The sequence below is a fragment of the Acinonyx jubatus genome, chromosome B4, assembly GCF_027475565.1.
Source record: "Acinonyx jubatus isolate Ajub_Pintada_27869175 chromosome B4, VMU_Ajub_asm_v1.0, whole genome shotgun sequence".
NCBI classification, from domain to species: Eukaryota; Metazoa; Chordata; class Mammalia; order Carnivora; family Felidae; genus Acinonyx; species Acinonyx jubatus.
In genome coordinates, this window is record NC_069387.1 from 120,756,461 (window position 1) to 120,777,121 (window position 20,661).

General features: G+C 43.1%; 1 protein-coding gene across 1 annotated transcript in view; it reads right to left on the reverse strand.

Moving 5' to 3' along the window:
• PAH (phenylalanine hydroxylase) overlaps window positions 1-20,661 on the reverse strand; it is a 75,822-nt gene that overhangs the window by 13,726 nt on the left and 41,435 nt on the right. Inside the window, exons 5-9 of the mRNA XM_015068802.3 lie at window positions 13,262-13,329; window positions 6,227-6,423; window positions 3,941-4,076; window positions 2,571-2,640; window positions 313-369 (exon numbers count right to left, since the gene is read on the reverse strand). Coding sequence (XP_014924288.1) covers window positions 313-369; window positions 2,571-2,640; window positions 3,941-4,076; window positions 6,227-6,423; window positions 13,262-13,329 — 528 coding nt within the window. The remainder of the gene's footprint in view (window positions 1-312; window positions 370-2,570; window positions 2,641-3,940; window positions 4,077-6,226; window positions 6,424-13,261; window positions 13,330-20,661) is intronic.

The window sequence follows — 20,661 nt, forward strand, 5'->3', positions numbered from 1 at the left end:
GCCATGAATCCAAGCTATTTCCCCCCCACACACACTTTATGCCCAAAAGTTCTCAAGTGCTGTCATTACAGCCTATTTGTGTTTAAGATTCTTTGTTTAAAATCACATGTAAATATTTGCATGCTGCTGATTTCAAAATCAAACCATTAAGGAAAAATCAAAATGTGAAATTTCATTTGTGTTCATGTAAGTCAGCACATTCTGATATTTCCCCCAATTAGCGTGGCTTTCAGGAGAGGATCAAAGCTTTGAAGATCTGAGGGCTATAGTCTAAAGCACTCCCACTACCTGCCAGGGAGAGAGGGGACTTACCGTGGCCAGTTTCTCAATGTACTCATCAGGCGCACCCAGAGAGGCAAGGCCAATTTCCTGTAATTATAGATAAACAGACTCACTGGCATGGCTGGGGTCTGCCTATCTTCAACCTTCACCCTCAGCTCCAACCTCGTACTTGACCACGGGAAGGTGACAGCTGACAACATGCCTTCACAACGGCTCAGATAGACCCTGATTATCCTTTCAAGTCTTCCCTAGCCACACATCATACAATCACAGATCTCAAGAGAAGGGAAACCTTACTTCATTACTTGGTCCTTTGTACTTACTTTACAAATAAGAAAACTGAGGCACAGAGAAGGGAGGTGATCTACTCAAATTCACACAGTAAGTTGTGCATGAAGCTTCATTCCTTGATTCCAGCTCAGTGATTATCCCCCCCATAGCTCAAGTGGAACATGCATGGAATACAAGAGGAGTGCCTTGATCATGTGCCCTGAAGATACCACAGGACAACTGCAGAGAAGTGCTTGACAGCCACCCAGGTCAATACATAGCTGGAGAGCCTGAAATACTATGGACCACTTCTCATCAGAGCTCCAGCCTGTCTGGTATCAGACAGTGTAGCTACTATAAAGGTACATGCTGCCTTCTCTACTATATGCATTTATTTATTCCAAAATGTTTATTGGATGACTTCTGTGTGGATGGCAGTGTACAAGATCAATAACAATCCTGGACCTCCTGGAGTTTACATTGAAGTGGAAAGTAAGTCCTCCTTTCAGATCCAAGAAGAATGTGCTCAGGGAACTTTCAAAATGACACCCTGCCTTGGGACTATCCAGGCATAGGTTGGAGCATGCGACACTGATGGCCCAGTAGCATCCATCTATCGACTCAAGTAATTGTTCACTCCTCTGGGAATGGCATATGGAGGATTGTCACTTAGCCTCTGACTGGGCAGAATAGCTTCTGGTAGTGAGAATAAAAAGCTCCTATGCTCTAAGGAAGAAACTGATTTTTCTTTGGCCATAAGAACAAAACCCAGTTTTAAAGCGGTCCAAAGCAATCAATGACAACTTGACAGCAGGAACGATGTTTCTGAAGGTCGGCTGGTCAACAATAGCCTCAATCCAATGGTGACACTCGTGAGTTAAAGTTTAGCTAATCCTCAAACACTTCCACTTAAAAAAGTCCAACAACCTCTGAACACCACAGCTCCCAAAACCCCACATAAAAGCAATAGTTTTCTTTGTTTAGACAGATTGTGTCTTACAAGTGCAGTTCTCCCTTACCGAGCAGGCAGTTAATTCAGCTTTTTTGTTTGTTTGTTTTTGTTTGTTTCAGGTATTAAGTGATCGCCTCTTCAATCCACAATAGAAATATTGATTTCTTCCAGCTGAGGGAGAACTTATGAAATTTACACACAATCCCAATACGCACAAACCCGCAATTCACATTTGCTGCAGTATGTGATCTTAAGTTGATCTTTATTCCAGTTGATCTTTATTCTTCCCTGTGAGGAAGAAGATTGGCAGGCAAAGCTTTGTATTGGTTCACATTTGTGGAGACTGAGGCACACAGGTCACATGGCTGGTTAGAGTCAGGGTGGGACATGTGGGTGCATCACTCAATTCTCCCCAACCACAGTTTATCCTCTCAGTGCCCTGAAGCTATTACTAGGATCCTGTCACTCATCTAGAAAGCTCACTACAGTGATAGATGAATCAAGGCCTAGACTACAGCTTTGATTATAATGGCAAGACATTTGGCACTTTATTTATCTATTTAGTTATTTAGTTAGTTAGTTAGTTAGTTAGTTAGTTAGTTAGTTTTGCCAACTATGAGTTGGGCTACTAGCATTGGATTCTTAGCAAATATTATCTTATCTAATTAAAGCACATACAAAAATGGCTGCCTGGAAGCGACAAGTCCCTAGAGGAGGGGAAAGGTACCAGGAGAACTTGGAAGAAGGTAAGGTTACTTCTCTGTGAGGACAAGATTTCATGGACAAAAAGACCCTTAAGCTAAACCCGGTAGGATGAATGAGATTAGCGAATTCAACAGCACATATATAATTCCAAGGATGAGGGATTTATCAACCCCATGCTGGGGTCCCTGAAAGGGTATTTAGCCATCTCCATGAGACCATATGCCCATCTCTAGTGGGATCACAGAACTGTGTCTGCTTTCCACCCTTGCAGAGGACACAAGGACCCCTCCATATGTTCAATTCATTGAGCAATCCCAGATCTCATTCTATAATTAAAAGGCCAAAAAGATTCACTCCTCACCTGGGAAAACTGGGCAAAGCTGCGATCTGAAAACAAGGGCACATGTCCCAGCAGCTCATGGCAGATGTCACTGAAAGACACAAAGGACAGAGCTTGGAAGTGAGGAAGGTTATAAGTCAAGCCAGATGCATTTTTTCTACATGAGAAATAGGCAGGTGTAAAGGAGGTAAGCCATTCAGGTTTATGACCTCACTCCCAAGCATTAGTGGCATGCAAAGCTTGGGATCAAATGAGGCAAGATACAAGAGAAAAGGAAGAAGGGAAAAGAAAAGTAAGGAGCAAATCAGGGAACAAATGCCAGAGGGCCTTAGATATATCCTCAGTGGGGTGCAGAACAGAAGAGCCAATATTCCCATGGACCTCCTCCCATACACCTGAGTGAGCTGTAGGTCACAAACACTTCCCATCCCAAGTCTTCATCTTGGTAGTGACATCATGGGCAAATGCAATGTGTTCAGTTATTCCCCATGAGAAATAAAAGTTAAATTTAAAAAATAGTGCTGTTCTTTGCTTATTTATTCAAGAGAGGGGCAAAAGTCATTCAGAGGAGAAAATTTACGTTTATTTAACACTTAATGTGCCAGGCCCATTAGAAATAGGTCTTTTCTGATTTGTAGTTATAAACTTTGTGGACAGGCAAAAAATATTTTGGGTGTCCTATTAAAAAAAATTTTTTTTACTTCATTTTTGAGAGAGACAGAGACAGAGCATGAGCATGAGCAGGGGAGGGGCAAAGAGAAAAGGAGACACAGAATCCAAAGCAGGCTCCAGGCTCCGAGCTGTCAGCACAGAGCTCAACACGGGGCTCGAACCCACCAACTGTGAGATCATGCCCTGAGCCAAAGTCAGACACTAAACTGACTGAGCCACCCAGGTGCCCCAGGTGTCCTACTTTTTGTATAAATTGCATACGTTCTATTTTATTTGATTAATAAGATGGCTAACTGTCAAAGTAAGGTCATTCTCTACCTCCATACAAACACACCTAGACATAGAAAGATCAGAATCATCCAGATGTGTATTCAGGAGGTGCTGAGATCACCTGGCCACCACTTGCTCCTGTTCACATTTGGAGCTTCATAGCTCTGATTCCTACAATCCCTTTGGAGGTTGACTGTGACCTCTTATTCCCACAGCCAGAGAAGATCTGAATATGTGATTCATAAGATGCCCAAATATCCAACCAGTAAGGTCTATCTGGACAGAGAAAATCCCCAGAAGAGATGAATCTCTCTCTTTGTACTACCATTAAACAATCCAGAAAACTAGTCCTGTGGATCAGCCCACGATGAACCCAAACCTCAGTCCTGGAGCAGGGATCAATAGCACTCACGGTGGCTGGATACTGGTAGCAGGAGGAGAATACTCACGGTTCAGGCGTGTACATGGGCTTGGACCCATGTCTGATGTATTGAGTGCAGTGGAAGACTCGGAAGGCCAGGCCACCCAAGAAATCCCGAGAGGAAAGCAGGCCAGCCACAGGTCGGAGGCGGAATCCAGTGCAAGCTGGGAAGCAAAAGAGAAAGAAAACTCAATGCCCATCACGGCAGAGGCAGAGGAGCCTGAAAAGCTTTAGGCAAGGGAGCAGTAGACCCAACTGTCTAGGAGGATAGATGCCGATGCCAAGTAGACTTGGCTTCACAGCTCTGTCCCTACGCTTTGTAGCTGGGCGATTTGCATCAAGTAACTTCATTTCTCTGAGCCTCATTTCCTCATCTGCAAAATGTAGATAGATGTTTACTAGCTTTATTCCAAGAATCAAACGAGCTAGTAAATATAAAGTCCTTAGCACATTGGGGACATTTAATAAATTTAGCTTTCATTCTTGTTTATTAGGATGAAACACTTGTTCCCTATTTCTCATGTCTCTAGAGTTGAAAGGGACTTTTCACTCCACTTCCAGAAGGGAAAAGGATGAAAGGAATACTTCCAGCTTCTTTACTGCCCTTCACACATACACCCCCCAAAGAGCAAGGACTTGTCTGATTGGAGCATTTGGGAAGAGAAAACGAATGTTCTCCGTGTGACCTCTTTGGTCCTTTCTCACCTGTCTGCTCACAGAGGTGCACATTCTGGTCTGCTCTTGGCCATGCAATGGAATATACACTTGACCATGAATTGGTAGATAAGTTTACATAATTCAGAGGTGAAATATTAGGAAGTTCATTTTGTTTGTACATCCACACCGCATTCTCTAAGTAGCTTTTATCAGTAATAAAGTTGACATTTTGATCCTCTCTCTGGTTCCAATTATCTGTCTCCCAATTTGTTTCAAACTTGGAAGGAGAATAATAATCAGTGATGATGGTGATGATGATGATGATGACGACGATGATGATGATGGTAATGATAGCTAGCACCATATACTACCTGCCATACTGTTCTAAGCACTTTATATCTACTAACTAATCCTCCTAATAACCCTATGAGGTAGATACTTGTATTATTCCCACTTTACAGATTGGAAAGCTGAGACACAGAGAAGTTTAATTTCTTGTCCAAGGTTACATCTACAGTCAGTCTGGCTCCAAAGTCTGTTCTCTGAATGACTTCTCTGTAACTCCCCAGCTGCTAGTGTTACCACTTTATTATCTCACTATTGGTCATGGCAAAATGGATATTTAGCCAGAGCATGCCTTTAGGACCTGCTGTCCATCTGCCTATGTTCCTTGGACCTGCAGGCTGAAATTCACTCTGCTTGGCCTCTCATTTCCCTCTTCAACTGGCAAGTAGAGACCCTCTAGATAGAAGGGACCCAAAGCTCATCTAGCTCATCCCCAGTCTATCCCAGCTGCCATTTCCTTCCCTGCCACATAATTTTCCTGGCTCCTTGCCCCAGAGCCGGCCATACCATTTCCACACAGCTCAGAGCCATAGAAACTTCTTCATTTCTGTAAACCTGTGGTCTGTCCTCCTACTTTCTCTCATTCTACCTGCCACATACTAGGTGTTTAGTATGCGTTAGCTGGTGGGTCTTATCTTGGTTTTGCCAAATTAATGTCTCCAGGCAGAAAGGAAAATACTTACCTCACTTGGAAATGATGTGCAGAGGCCAGGCATCCCAATAATGTTTCCCCCCCAAGAGTTACTCAGATTCCAATTCAGCCCAAATTCACTGAGCACCCCCTGTATATGTAGCACCATGCTGGGTGTTTTCACTTACTACGTCTTTTTTCATTCCCACAATTTCCCTACGAGACGGTCTCTATTTGACAGGTGAGCAAACTGAGGCAGGTTCACCCAACTAGATGGGGTCAAAGCAAGATTCCTACTAGTCAGAGGCATGGACTTAGAGCTCAGGGCTCTTGGTACTGCCACAAATAACACATTTCGTACACAAAGCACACTGCAGCCATCTACAACCCAGCGGAAACTGCGAGGAGAACCCTGCCTGGGCACCTGGGACTTTGAGAATGGGAAAAAAAATGCTTTTCAGGGACAGGGATACCGCAAAACCCACACACGATGCCTTGTCTTGGATGAGAGTGGATTAACAGTGGAGGCTGGTGGTGAGGCAGAGCCCAGCAGTGAGATTTGTTTTTCCGACCATCAACCTGCCTGCATCACCACACATACCCTGGTACTAGCCGTGATTTACTTTCTTCCCTTTCCCTTCCCTCCTGCTCCCCCCACTTTTGCCCCTGAAGTAGACTTACTCTGCAGAAATTGAGAAACCTCTTCCAGCTGGGGAATGTTATCTTCGCGGAAGCCACAGTACTTTTCCAGAAGCGGGAAGATGTGATTGTGCTCATAGCAAGCATGAGTTTTATACAAGGACTTCAGGGTCCTGAACACCGTCCCCCAGGTTTTCTTTTCTTCCTCTGTGTATTCCACTCGAGGGATGGGCTGCCCACTGGAATATAGGCATGAAAGATTTGTCTCCAGAAAGGCAGGTGTAAAGCAGAAGAAGAAGGAGCATTAGCAGCGGGAGGGAGGTCCAGAATCTGTGAACCGTCACAGACTACAGGGGGTTTCATAAGTTATTCGAAAGAAGAAAGTTCCACTTCTTGATATAGGAAACATTCATGCAATTTGGCTAAGCCACGATACAAGCTCTCAACTCACCAACCGCACCAGAGATTTGTTCTCGCTTTGGAAAATCACTTGGCCTTTCTGCTCTTCTCTCTCTCCAATTGTTTACCCAGAGTGGAAATTCATTTAACTGCAAGGGCCCAGCGGGTAACGTAAAGGGGCAAAGTAGTGGGTATGGACAGTGGAGGGTGGCAGCCAAGACAACTGAAAGACACATCCTCTTTCTAAACAAAGGCATCCAAGTTCAAGTAAAGCAATATCGTGTTTTGCATTATGTCAACTAACGCAATTATATCTGTGGTCTAAAGTGGATTTAATATATGGACTGTGAGCCTGAGACCCTTGTTTAGTGGGCATGCACTTGCTACATTTGATACTTCTTTTTTTTAAATTTTTTTAATGTTTTATTTATTTTTGAGAGAGACAGACAGAGCATGAGTGGGGGAGGGGCAGACAGACAGACAGACAGACAGAATCTGAAACAAGCTCCAGGCTCTGAGCTGTCAGCACAGAGTCTGACATGAGGCTCGAACTCATGAACCGTGAGATTATGAGCTGAGCCGAAGTTGGACACTTAACAGACTGAGCCACTCAGGTGCCCCTAGATTTGATATTTCTGACCTTAGGTATTTAAACCCATGCCAGGTATAAGATCTGCTTTTGTAGCATCTTCTGTTATGACATAACAGAGCTACAGGGAGCTGGTTAAAATACATATGTTGGACCCTGTCCCATAGATCCTGAATCTGTGGGGGAGGAGAAAGCCCAGGCATCTGGACTGCAATAAGCTTCCAGGGGATACACTATAGTTTGAGAGTCAGTAGTTCAAAAGGTCCTTTTGAAAAACATCTAAGAATGAGCTGTGTTCTCAAGAGTAAAAACAAATGAAAATCAAACAGAGCCTGACTTTTAAAAATCTAGCGACTGTTCTTTGCACTACAGACCTGTTTCCTAACAGGGTACACAGTGTCTAGGACGAGGCAGAACTTTGTGCCTAAGAATCTGGATCATTCTCAGGCTGGATCATCCTCAGGCTCCAAACTAGGTTTCTCCTGCCCTTTCGAAGCTGTAGCTCATCCAAGGCCATTAAAGCAAAGTCAGTGTTATGTTCCACAGAAAGGTGGGCAGAGATTAGGGCAGATTTTTGCTGATGCATTGGAGCAACACAAACTCAGAAGACCCTATAATGGCCAGCAGGGTTTGTGAAAAGAAAACATCAGGCAAGCCCCTGCCTGAGGATGCACCATTATTTCCGGGCTAAGTGCTGATGGAGGGAAAAAGCAGGCTTCGAACATGGACAGAGAAGGGTTCACTACTTGGCTCTACAAGTTCCTAGCTGAATAACTGCTCTGGCAATTTAGTAAACCTCTCTAAATCCAGTCTGTGCCGCTGGTACATAGGCTGATAAGTAACTATTTGGGAGGTATAGAGGAGAATTAGGTGAAATACTATGTACAAAGTACCAAATATTGGTGCTGACAAATAATAATACCACTGGGTAATGGATAATTATCATAACTGAGTCTTATTTAAAAAGAAAAGTGAGGGGCGCCTGGGTGGCTCAGTCGGTTAAGCGTCCGACTTCAGCTCAGGTCACGATCTCGCAGTCCGCGAGTTCGAGCCCCGCGTCGGGCTCTGGGCTGATGGCTCAGAGCCTGGAGCCTGCTTCCGATTCTGTGTCTCCCTCTCTCTCTGCCCCTCCCCCGTTCATGCTGTGTCTCTCTCTGTCTCAAAAATAAATAAACGTTAAAAAAAATTTTTTTAAATAAAAAGAAAGGTGATTTGCTATTTGGTAATACAATTTTAAGAGATAGTAACAGGGGCGCCTGGGTGGCTCAGTCGGTTAAGCGTCCGACTTCGGCTCAGGTCATGATCTCATGGTCCGTGAGTTCGAGCCCTGCTTCGGGCTCTGTGCTGACAGCTCAGAGCCTGGAGCCTGTTTCAGATTCTGTGTCTCCCTCTCTCTCTGCCCCTCCCCTGTTCATGCTCTGTCTCTCTCTGTCTCAAAAATAAATAAACGCTAAAAAAAAAAAAATTAAAAAAAAAAAGAGATAGTAACATCCTGGGTACCATGATGTCCCTTTGGTTAATAGTTACCTTTCCAGGTGTGCCATGCCCCTTCCCCATTCTTCCAGTAAAGCAGCCTCCTCCCCTCCCAGCCTCAGGTTCAGGTGGGAGGAGACTCCACCACTCTTACCTGGGCATGTGACCAGGCCTGGCTATTTAGAGCATCTCATTTCCCTGGTCACAGACAGTGGCTAAGAGACGGGCCCATGTTCTAATCAGAGCCAATGAGACTCACAGAGAAAACTTTTGTGGAACCTGTTGGAAGGAGACAGAACCTCTAATTGTGTTGAGGTGTCAGCCTGGTGGTGCTGGGCCCACCTCCAAGAGAGACGCCACCGATGGCCAGAGAGCAGGGCCAATGCAGAGGACTCCAGAGTCAGAGAGAGGGAGGGAGGGTGGGAGGGACAGAGGCGTGTGGCAACTTGAGCAAGTTATTCCCACTTTCTGAGCCACATATATATTCAACATAAGGACAGTCAAATCCATCTTGTGATATTGTAATAAGAATCAAATACGTCATCCCTGAAGTGCTGTCTGGATGTAGTAAACATTTCAGAATTTATTTTCTCTCTCTGTCTCATACGTACACACTAACTTCCATGGTTTACTTAGGAAGTAAACACAGCACATTTTATTCCATCTTCCACTTCCATCAAGAGACCTGAGGTTTCATAAGATCCCTGATCTTTGAAGAAATTGTCAATTGTTCTCATCAAGTCATGGTCTCATTAAGTAAACTAGACTAAGACATTTTAGGTTGAGTGCCCATTTCATTTGAAATAAGGAAGAGATATCTAGTTAAGCCAATTAGGATCCTTCCTCAAAAAAGTGTTTTAAGTAGACAACGTTGTTTCTGAATTATTTCACCAACCAAATACGGCATTCAAGACACTGCAGCACCTGGCATAGCCTTCCCTCTCCTTGGAGTCTTATTTTTCACCAGATCTTCCCACATAGGTACTTATCACAAGACAAATAATTTGGTGCCTCAGAACTGCAACTGCCATTTTTCAGCACCTCTTCAATCTGATGGTTTAAGACTTTCATTAAATGTGCTTGGGCAGGAGAGTCAGAGCACCACTCGGCAGATGGGCGGAGAAGAGGTCGTTAGTTAGCAGTGGTGGCGGTTAGTTGCTTCTTCACCCTCCATAGGAATTGACTCTGGCCCCCGATATGCACATCTCAAAACAAAAGCCCTGTAGCTAAGCGGGCCACCCTCTCTCCTTCACTACTCCCATTCTCTTTGGCTGTAAACTCCAGCTCAATCTTTAATTCTCAGCCTAAACTTTACTTCCTGCTGACCCAGTTGCCCAATCTACATTCCAACTCCTAATTATACGGCCTCGGGACAGCCAAGTTTTAACTTTGGGAACACCTATCTCGTTTACTGTTACTTTTGTCACCGCCTTCCCCGTATTCCCCTGAGGGCATGGGCTCTGTGGGTCTTGCTCTTGGGGTGGGCCCTGGAACTTAGGAGATACATTCTGTCACGTGATCAATATCCTGTGGTTCCACGACTCATAACGCAGGAGCTTGGGCCTCATTCCCCATGCGGAAAGTGCCAGAGATCTGAACGTGGGGGCTATTGGTATGGAGGGTGGCAGAAACCAAGGAAGAGGGCCAAAGTTGAGTCTGAAAGACATTACAAGCTCTGGGGTGAGATGAACAGGCCAGGGAGAACTGGGAACAAACCTCAGAAAGGAGGGAGGGAAATCAGTAGAGAGTAGAATACATTTGATTCTCTTTATATGTGGTAGTCGTGCTACATAAGGTCACCATGAGCTCTGAGCTGGACTCTGAATGCAGAACCACTGGTCCAGAAGAAAATACAGGACTAGGGTCCCATGAGCTCTTGTCACATTTTCATCAACTGATAACACCTAACTTCGTTTTGTGTGGGCTTTTGTATAAAGAAATCTTTAATATATACGGCTGATTCATTAACGTTGATCTCGACAGCACTATAACTCCTGCCTGAACGAAGCTTATCTAACACACGCATTTTCTCCATAAACACATTACAGCCTTCTCACACTTAGGAACCCTAGACGGCACTTCACCACTGTGCTGGGGGGAGGGGGGCATTTTAAACAGGAAAATGATCAACCAAAAAATGCAAAAATTCGGCAACCGGGTCTCTAATCTAAATAGACTTCAATAAGAATAGTTGTTTATAGTATAGAAGCTGAAATAAGAAGGCAGTGTCACCTTGTTCAGTCTGAGACCTCGTGCATCAGGCAACTCCAATCTTCCCCCACTCTGTGCATGTCTGGGAATGATTGCAAAAGTGCCACAAGAATTGAATTGGAGGTCTCAAATAAATGAAGCAAGTAATCCTTGAATAATGAAAATCCACTGTGCCAGATACTGAGCTAAGAGACCATTTCAAAGAAGAAAGGGATGGTAAACAGGGTCAAAAGTTTAAAAGAGAGGAGCTAAAACGAGTTCTGAAATAGGCTTTGAATTTGAGAACAAGTTCAGCCCTACTAGCCACATGACCTTGGCCACATCACTTAACCATCTGAGATTCATTTGTAAAAATGGGGAAATTGACTAGAAGATCTCTAACGATTCTCAGAGAGCCAGGCATCCATGGATGGTTTTCAATAATCAATTTAACTTACTTGATAAACATGGAGAATGGTGAGGCATTCAATCCATTCCAGGCTTCTCCATTAGGTTTCACATTTTTATTTATTTTTTTAAATGTTTACTTATGTTTGAGAGAGAGAAAGCATGAGCAGGAGAGGGACAGACAGAAGGAGGTGGACAGAGAATCTGAAGCGGGCTCTGCGCTGACAGCAGACGGCCAGATGTGGTGCTTGAACTCACAAACTGTGAGATTATGACCTGAGCTGATGTCAGACATTTAACTGACTGAGCCACCCAGGTGCCCCAGGTTTAACATTTTTTTGGAAAGAAGGTTAGGGGATCAGTTTCTCTCCTCAAATCGCAACAGCCAGGCAGTAAGTGAATGTTCTTCCTAAGCAGCTCCTGGATTATATGGAGAAGTGTGGCCTCTTGACGCTGAGAATCCCGGCGCTCAGGGAAGTGGGTAAGAATGACTTTGGAGTTAGAGAAATCTGAATTCAAAAGGGGATGATGCCACCTACTAGTTATATTATGACCTTGGTAAGTTACTTAACTGTATTGAGCATTACTTTTCCCATCTGAAAACCAGGGAATTATTATTAAGACTAAATAAGATAATGAAATAATGTAAGCAAAGCATTTAGCAAAGCCCCAGACAGAGCAAGGAGATCATAAATTTAAGTTATCATTATTGGCTACCTGAAAAAGTCTCCTGTCTGTACCCGATTTGATGGTGTTCACCTGACCATGTTAGGGCAAAGGCAAAGTGGGGAGAGGTTGCCATGTTCTGTGGTTCCTGTTTGTCACAAGCCAAGGCCCCAAACCCAAATGGGCCTAGGTTTAACCAAAATCAGGTTTAACCAAAGTTCTGGATCTTTCCACTGCCGGGAGTCATTCAGAGAAGGGAATTGTCTTATTTTCTCCGGAGGTCTTTCCATCTGGACGGTAACTTTGTATTCAGTCAACAGATCCCTATTATTTTCATAGCCCTCAGAATCTATCAAAGCTGTTAAAGTACCATCCCTCAGGGTTCTGGTCAACTTTTTAAAATTTTTTATTTATTTATTTAGAGAGAGAATGAGATGGAAGGGTTGGGGGGGGGGGGGAGAGAATGAGACACAGAGAGAGAGAGAGAGAGGATCCCAAGCAGGCTCCAGCGCAGAGCCTGACATGGGGCTCAAACCCACGAACCATGAAGTCATGGCCTAAGCTGAAATCAAGAGTCAGATGCTTAACCGACTGAGCCACCCAGGTGTCCCAGATCCTGGTCAACATTTATGTCTCATCTTGTGCATGTCTTTTCTCACGTCTTAACTCAGGAATGGAGCTCAGGCCTCAAACGCTGTTTCCCCGTGGTAGCATTTCTGTAGTTCCTGAGGGCTCAAAACAGCAAAAACAGCTCCCTTCCCAAACTGACATCTTTGATATTTGCATTTTCCTTTGGCTAAAATAGGGTAGAATCCCAGACAGAAAACAATAAGCTCCTCTGAAAATTGCCCTTCGCAGCTGGGTCAGATCAGATCAAAGAAGAACGCTGAGGCACGGCTCATCTGAAACCTCAAATGATTCATTATTTCAGTAAAGCAGCCAACTCCTCCTTGAATGTAAATGATTCTCTTTTTCCTTCTTCCCTGTTTAATGTGGAGAATACCACAGGCTGTGTTATTCAGGGCGAGGCCTTTTGTAATTACTTCAGACGTTAGCGCATAAGGACACAACAAAGCTGGGGAGAAGGCCGGCCCGGCACGGTGGGTAATTTTGTTTTGTCTAGCAGCAATTTTTTTTTTTTGAAACATGTGTTATTAAAGGGAGGGTTTAAACACACATGCGCCCGCGCACACGCGCGCACACACACACACACACACACGCACGCACGCACGCGCGCGCCCGCACGCCGAAGGCGGGACTCACTATGCTGGTATTTTCCAAACGTGGGCAAGGAAAAGGTAAGCCAGGAGCGTGCGCTTCTCTCTTCCCCAAGACTAGCAAAGTGGACTTACTGTCGGTAGCTGTAGGCAATGTCAGCAAACTGCTTCCGTCTTGCTCGATACACAGGATCCTTAAAACCCTAGGAGAGAGGAGACACTTGACTTCTCAAGGCTTGGGCAGAGAGGCCTAGCATGTCCCTGTGGGATTTGAATGGGGGCTCTGTGAGCTCTGACAGCCCCGCTCTCCTTCCTCAGCTTCTTGATAAACAAACAGGTACGTGCTTGCTGCTATTGCAATTTTTTAAAATAGTATTTATTGGGTCTTTATTATATGCCTGTCTATGTGTGCTAGGGACTTAACTTTATCTGTAAGTCCCACAAAAATCTTGCATGGTAGCTCAGTATGATTATCCTCATGCATCCAGCGTAAACAGTGGCCCAGGAAAAGGAGTCAAGCAAAGATGAGACCAGGGTTTGAAGCACCCAGTTTCATGCTGTTTTCATTGCACTTCAGGGTCAACCTTTATACCGCAGCAGGGGCTCACCTGAGAAATCAATCTCAATATAGAAAAATGAAGATAATCATTTCTCCTTTGAGGCTCACCCACCGGCAGGCAGCCTTTCCCCCAACAATCATAAGCAGCATGTTTCTTTTATATATATATGTATATATATATATATATATATATATATATATATACACACACACACACATATATATATGTATATGTGTGTATATATATATATATATATATATATAATTTATTTGAGGGGGGCATGTGAGTGGGGGAGGGGCAGAGAGAGAGGAAGAGAGAGAGACTCCCAAGCCGGCTCCACACTCAGCATGGAGCCTGAGGCGGGGCTCGATCCCACAAACCGTGAGATCATGACTGGAGCCAAGATCAAGAGCCAGATGCTCAACCGACTGAATCACCCGGGCACCCCACCCCCATAAGCAGCATATTTCTGAAGAGTGGAAAGAAGCCAAGGGTGTCTTTCAGTGTTGGTGGGACATATACCTTAGTCAGAGATGAGCCCAATTAATTAAAAGGGCATTTTCCCTGCACTTTCTTCTAGGAGTCCTATGGTTTAAGGTCTTGCACTTAAGTCTTTAATCCATTTTAAGTTGATTTTTGCAAGGGGTGTCAGATAGGCATCTAATTTCATTCTTTTGCATGTGAATATCTGGTTTTCCCAACTCCATTTACTGAAGAGACTATCATCCATTCCCCATTGAGTATTCTTGGCTCCCTTGTCAACTATTAGCTGTCTGCATATGCATGGCTTTACTTCTGGGCTCTCAATTCTGTTCCATTGGTCAATTTATGCCAGTACCATACTGTTTTTATTTGTATAGCTTTGTAATATAATTTGAAATCAAGACATGTGACACCTCCACCTTTGTTCTTCTTTCTCAAGAAGGATTGCTTCTTGACAATAATTTTTCTGGATATAACTCCAGAAGTACAAGCAACAAAGTAAAAGTCAACCAGTAGGACTATGTCAAACTAATACTTTTGCACTGTAAAAGAAACAACCAACCAAATGAAAAGGCAACCAACGGAATGTGAAAAAAATATTGCAAACCGATATATCTAATATAAGGTAAATCCCTAAAATATATAAGTAACTCATACAACGCAGCCCTAAGTTTTCCATTTAAAAAATAAGCCATAGAACTGAATAGACATTTTCTAAAGACGAAATACATGTAGTCAGTAAGTACCTGAGAGGACGCCCAACACTCATCTTCAGGGAAATGTAAATCTAAACCACAATGAGATACCACCTGACACCTTTTAGAATGGCTATCATCATAAAGACAAGAGAGAATGAGTGAGGATATGGAAGAAAGGGAACCCTCACGTACTGCATATGGGAATGGATATTGGTGCAGCCACTATGGAAAACAGTATGAAGGTTCCTCAAAAAATTAAATACAGAACTACCATATGAACCAGCAGTCTCACTTCTGGGTTTCCATCTAGAGGAAATGAAAATAAGATCTTGAAGAGATATCTATATTCCATGTTCACTGTAGCATTACTCACAATAGCCAACATATGGAAACAACCTAAGTGTCTGTCAATAGACGAAAGGATGAAGAAGATGTACCCATATATATCACATGTATTATAATATATAATATATAGTATAGTAATATAATACAGATATATATCCTACCACTCAACCATAAAAGAAGGAAATCCTGCCACCTCCAACAACATGGATGACTTGTGAAGTTATTGTGCTAAGTAAGTCAGACAGAGAAATACAAATACTGCATTGTCTTACTTCTATGTAAAATTGAAAAAAAAGCTGAATTCATAGAAGCAAAGTCGAATGGTGGTTGCCAGGGGCTGGGGTGGGAGAAATGAGCAGATGTTGGTCAAAGGGTACAGACTTGCAATTGTAAGATGAGTAAGTTCTGGAAATGTAATGTACAGCATAGTAGCCATAATTAATAATACTGTATTATATACTTGGAAGTTGGTAACAGAGTAGATCTTAAATATTCTCATCACACACACACACACACACACACACACACACACACAAATGGCAATCATGTGAAGCGACAGAGGTGTTAACTAATCTTACTGTTATAATCATTTTGCGATATATATGTGTACCAAATCATCACGTTATACACTTTAAAGTTACACAATGTTATGTGTCAATTATATCTTAATAAACCTGGAAAGGGAGGGGGGGTATTTTACCAAAAAAATGATAGTACCTGAATTTTAGAAAAACAAGAGACTAGCATCATACTAGAACTTACTTTGTTCATTCCAAGAATTTCCCAATAAGGGAGGACCTCTACCACCTGCCCCACCTTCCCTTCAAACCAAGGTGTTGATGAATCATAAACAAGGGCTTGCATCATGGAGTGTCATATTTAGAGAAGTATTTTTAAAGGATAAGTACTCCCTGATTTTTAGATATTTTCTTGTTTTGTCTTGTCTGATTGGCTGGTTGGTTGGTTATTTTGTTGTTGGTGGTGTCATTGTTTTCAATCAGAGTCTTCCAGCAGTTCCAAAGAACCAGGGTCCATATATATTTGTAATCTGAGAGTCTGTAGCATAAAGTCCGCCATACAGAAAGAACTACAAACACTTGTTGAAAGAGGGAAAGAAGGAAGGAGGAAGGGATGATCAGAGGGAGGGAGGGAAGAAAGAATGTCTTAGTTTGCTTCTTAAGATATATTTTGAGAAAGAGAAATCTGAATGTTTCACACCAGAAAATTAAAATTACTACGTATTCTTATTCCAAATTCAAATCCCAAGTAAATTAAGTGATTATTCAGTTTGGAAAACATTCCATGACACAGTTATTACAAAATATAGCTCTTCGGTTTTCCTCACAGTGCTGAATGGTTTGGAGTCATTAATTACAGGAAGGAAGGCTTAGGAATCTGAAAACTTAAAACTACCCTTGGTGCCCTTCTATTGGATGAAGATAAGTTGCCTTGGGATGATGCAGTAAGTAAACTGGGCACCAGGATTTGATTTCCCAGCAGCACTGAATGCATCCCTTTAGGAGCCTGCCTACCCGGCTAAAGGAAGAACACATCTCCATAGTTAGGACTCAAAATATGAACTTAATACTTGCCAATCACTAAGGTTTGGTGGACCACAGTCATTCTCACCTACAAGTCTTATTTAACAGTCTGTAATAGGGGCGCCTGGGTGGCTCAGTCGGTTGAGCGACCGACTTCGGCTCAGGTCATGATCTCACGGTTTGTGAGTTCGAGCCCCACGTCAGGCTCTGTGCTGACAGCTCAGAGTCTGGAGCCTGCTTCTGATTCTGTGTCTCCCTCTCTCTCTGCCCCTCCCCCACTCATGCTCTGTCTCTCTCTGTCTGAGAAATAAATAAACATAAAAAAAATTAAAAAAAATAACAGTCTGTAATAAATGGCTCTCCCCAGCCCTTAAGTATACAGCATAGACTTTTGCACCTATAAGGCGTCTTGGAGAATATTTCTATATTTTGATCAAGATATGAGAAAAATGAAGCCCACGGAGCACCTCCATGGGAGTTTTCTGTTTGCACCATGGCTGACGAGCTGAGGTTTGAGGGTTGCGGCAGGAAACCAGGGGGATGAGGGAAGATCTCCCTGAACCAGTGGATTTTCACTTCGTCATGCTGCCTCCAGGAGTGAGAAGCCCATGACAATCTCTCTGCCCTATTCAGCTCTTTATCTTTGATCCGTAATGTACGTTGTCTAGGTAGTTTGAAGATATTTTCATCAGTGAAAAAAAAGCTTAATATAAAATTGCATATCCAGGAGGTATCAACTATGATGGAGGGAATGTACAAATGAAGTGATGGAAAAAGTACACCAGGGCCTAACAAACGTTACAAAAATGAGAGAGTAACTTTGATTTTTCTATACGATTCATGCTTTTGAGGTTTTGTACTGTGAGTATGGATTTCTTTTATAATTAGTAAAAAAAGTAAAACAGCATTACAAATCTGTCTCAAATCATTGTGAGGAAGCGACAGAAGATTCACATACTGAGATACGTCGACACACGTACATATATACTTTTCTACACAGATTTTCCACAGGGAATGTTTCTAACCACAGTCCTTTCCAGCTCAAAGTGCCTAAGAAGTTCATTATCAGCCGTCCCAAGAACACCCCCCCCCCCCCGCCCCTAACCAGGCTGCAAGGACTTTTGTTCTCTCGGTTGCCAGGGAAAGGGAGCTGTGGCCCTGAAGTCCATCTCTTGGTGGTTTGGCCTTGATCCTTTGGGCAGCCAGATGACCACAGGATCTCTGCAGCCATGCACAGTACACTCTGAATTAAGCTTCAGTTGATGATGACTAATCATCCTGTCTCAATTAAGCTAATAGCAGCAATTTCAGTAGCACTGCATGTAATTTATTTATAATCACCCTGTCTCAATTAAGCTAATAGCAGCAATTTTGGTTGCCCTGCGTGTAACCAAGTATGTTTTGACAGGAAAATATATTGTTGGTGAAGGAGGAGTGGGGAAGGGGGGGGGAGGAGTGGAAGGGACAAAGTGGAGGGAATTCTACAGGAGGCAGTCTACATGCAATCACTTTCCTAAATCTCAGCATTTTTGTGACTTGGGTGTTGACGTGTGTGGTTCTGTTTTTGTGGGGATTTCAGGGAGCAGGTAACCGTACGGAAAAGTCTTCTGGGTATTTCATACTGAGCTTTTCATGTTACCCTTTCTTGATATCATGGCTGAGGTTAAATCTCAGAAATGCCATCTTTAGACTAGCAAGGAGAACAGGGGTTTTCAAGTCAGGCGGGCTGGGTGGATTACTAACCCCAGTCACTAGGAGCTTGGCTTGAGGTTGGCCAGTTCGATTCTCAGAGCCTACGTTTCTTCATCAGTAAAGTGAGACTGTTAGCTCCAGTTCCCTCATGGTGTTGGGTGGGTTAGAGTAGGTAAGGTACACAGGGCACCAAGTAAAACTCTGGACACAAAGGAGACAATCAAAAAATGACACATTTGTGCAAAATGGTGGAAAATTCAAAAGCTGAGAAGTCTGGTTCAGAACATAAAAAGGATAGAGTCTGGAAAGGGTCACTGAGCCCCATCACCCATGGTTGGGCCTTCTAAACAGCATCTGTACAATTCTTTCTTTCCTATTTATATTCCATCTATGCCAACAATGAGAGACTTTTTGTATTCCATCAGCCCCACACCAAGTGGAGAAAGGATGGTACACAGGAGACAAGAGTCTCAAAGTGGTTTAGTAACTGCCATTGCCATCCTGCAGACCCCGCCCAGAGATGTGCAAACCAATAGACCAGGGCAGCACCAACAACAGCCCCGCCCCTTGCCCACTCTCTGTTGCTGGCCGTGCCTACCACCTATAAAGCCACAAAGTCTGTTTTGGAAAGGATTCAGATACCTGGTTGCCCAAGCCAATAACCTGAGAGTCATTGTTTTACTTCTCTCCTCCTCTCTTCCTTCACATCCCATAACCAATCTTTGTCCATTCTTCCTTCCAAATATCTTAAGTCTGTCCTTTTTACTTTATCCTCACTGCTGTCCCTTCGTTCAGGACCCCATCACTTCTTTCCTGGGCTAGCACAACTGCTTTCCAAGTGGACTTTCTTTGTGTCCTTTCCATACCTCCCCCCTCATGCAGCCCCGGTAGATTTGCAAAGTACAGATCTGGTGCAGTCACTCTCATCTTTAAAAACTCTCAATGGCTTCTCATCAATTTAAGGGTAAAGTCCAAAATTTTTAACACAGTCCACAAGGCGTTATGCAATCTGGCTTTTCCTACATTTCCAGTTCTGTGTTGAACTACAATGGTAGTCCTGCATACTATGTCCCAAATTTGTCCTAGTTGGTTTTATTTTTATTCTTTAAACCCACCAGGCTTTTTGCCACGTCAGGGCCTTTACACATGCTGTTCCCTGTTATTGAAATACCCTTCCCCATTCTTCTAGACCAGTAAGCTACTAATTGGCCTTTCCATCTGGTTCAATTGCATTTTATAGACCTTCTTTGCTTTTTCCCAAACTTATTGATTTTCCCCTACAATACACTTTCTCAACAACCTGAGTGTTTCTCCTTTCAGTCAATCATTATACTTGTTAATATCATTAAACTCAGGACTCTGTTAGTCTTACTTATCACTAGATTTTAAGTGCATGGCATAACTCAGCATACTTCTGGGTAGGAGCTGTTAAAAAATTACGCAAAAAAATTACCATGTGCCTTTCCAAAGTCACATTAGATCATTGCCTAACAAGTTCACGGTAAGCTCTAGAGGCATGTATATCTGTCTGATGGGCAATTTACTACCTAGTAAGGCCCAGATTCTTCAGGGTTAGATGCCAACTTACAGAAGATGGGCAAGTAGCAGAAGATTTATTTTATGATCAAGTTGCAAATGATTTACGTCCGGTAGATAAAAACACTCACAGTTATGGCTTTCTTGCCTTTGAGAGCATTAATCACTTGTAACTCCATCTCTGTGGTCTTGCTCCAGCACTCAATTTTTCAATGACCATCCATAATTTAGTCTCTTATAGCTTCCTTTGCACCAACATCGTCATCTTGCTGGTTCCCTCGCTACTGAGCTAATAGATTTTTGACCGATGTTGACTATATACCTGCATGATAGTTGTTTTTACTTTTTTGAAAATTATGTTTGGACAGAGCAACTTAGTAGGAGGGCCACAAGTCTTTGATAACTGGCCGACATCTTTAGAATAGACTTTAATGGGGCCTTCGGGTGGAGAATTTTAATTGGCAGAAAGGAAGAGGAGAGGAGTACTAGAATGATAGCCCTCCACTCAGGGAAGAGCAAGGCTCTTTCTGGAGAGAAGAGAAACTCCGTACCTACATCTGAAAGACTAAAAAACAGTTTGAGACCTTTGGATAGTAGAAGAAATAACACAGATGCACAGTACTGCTGATTGATATTTTCTCCACCAGAAAGCACCCCCTCATGTGAATCTTCAGTCTAGA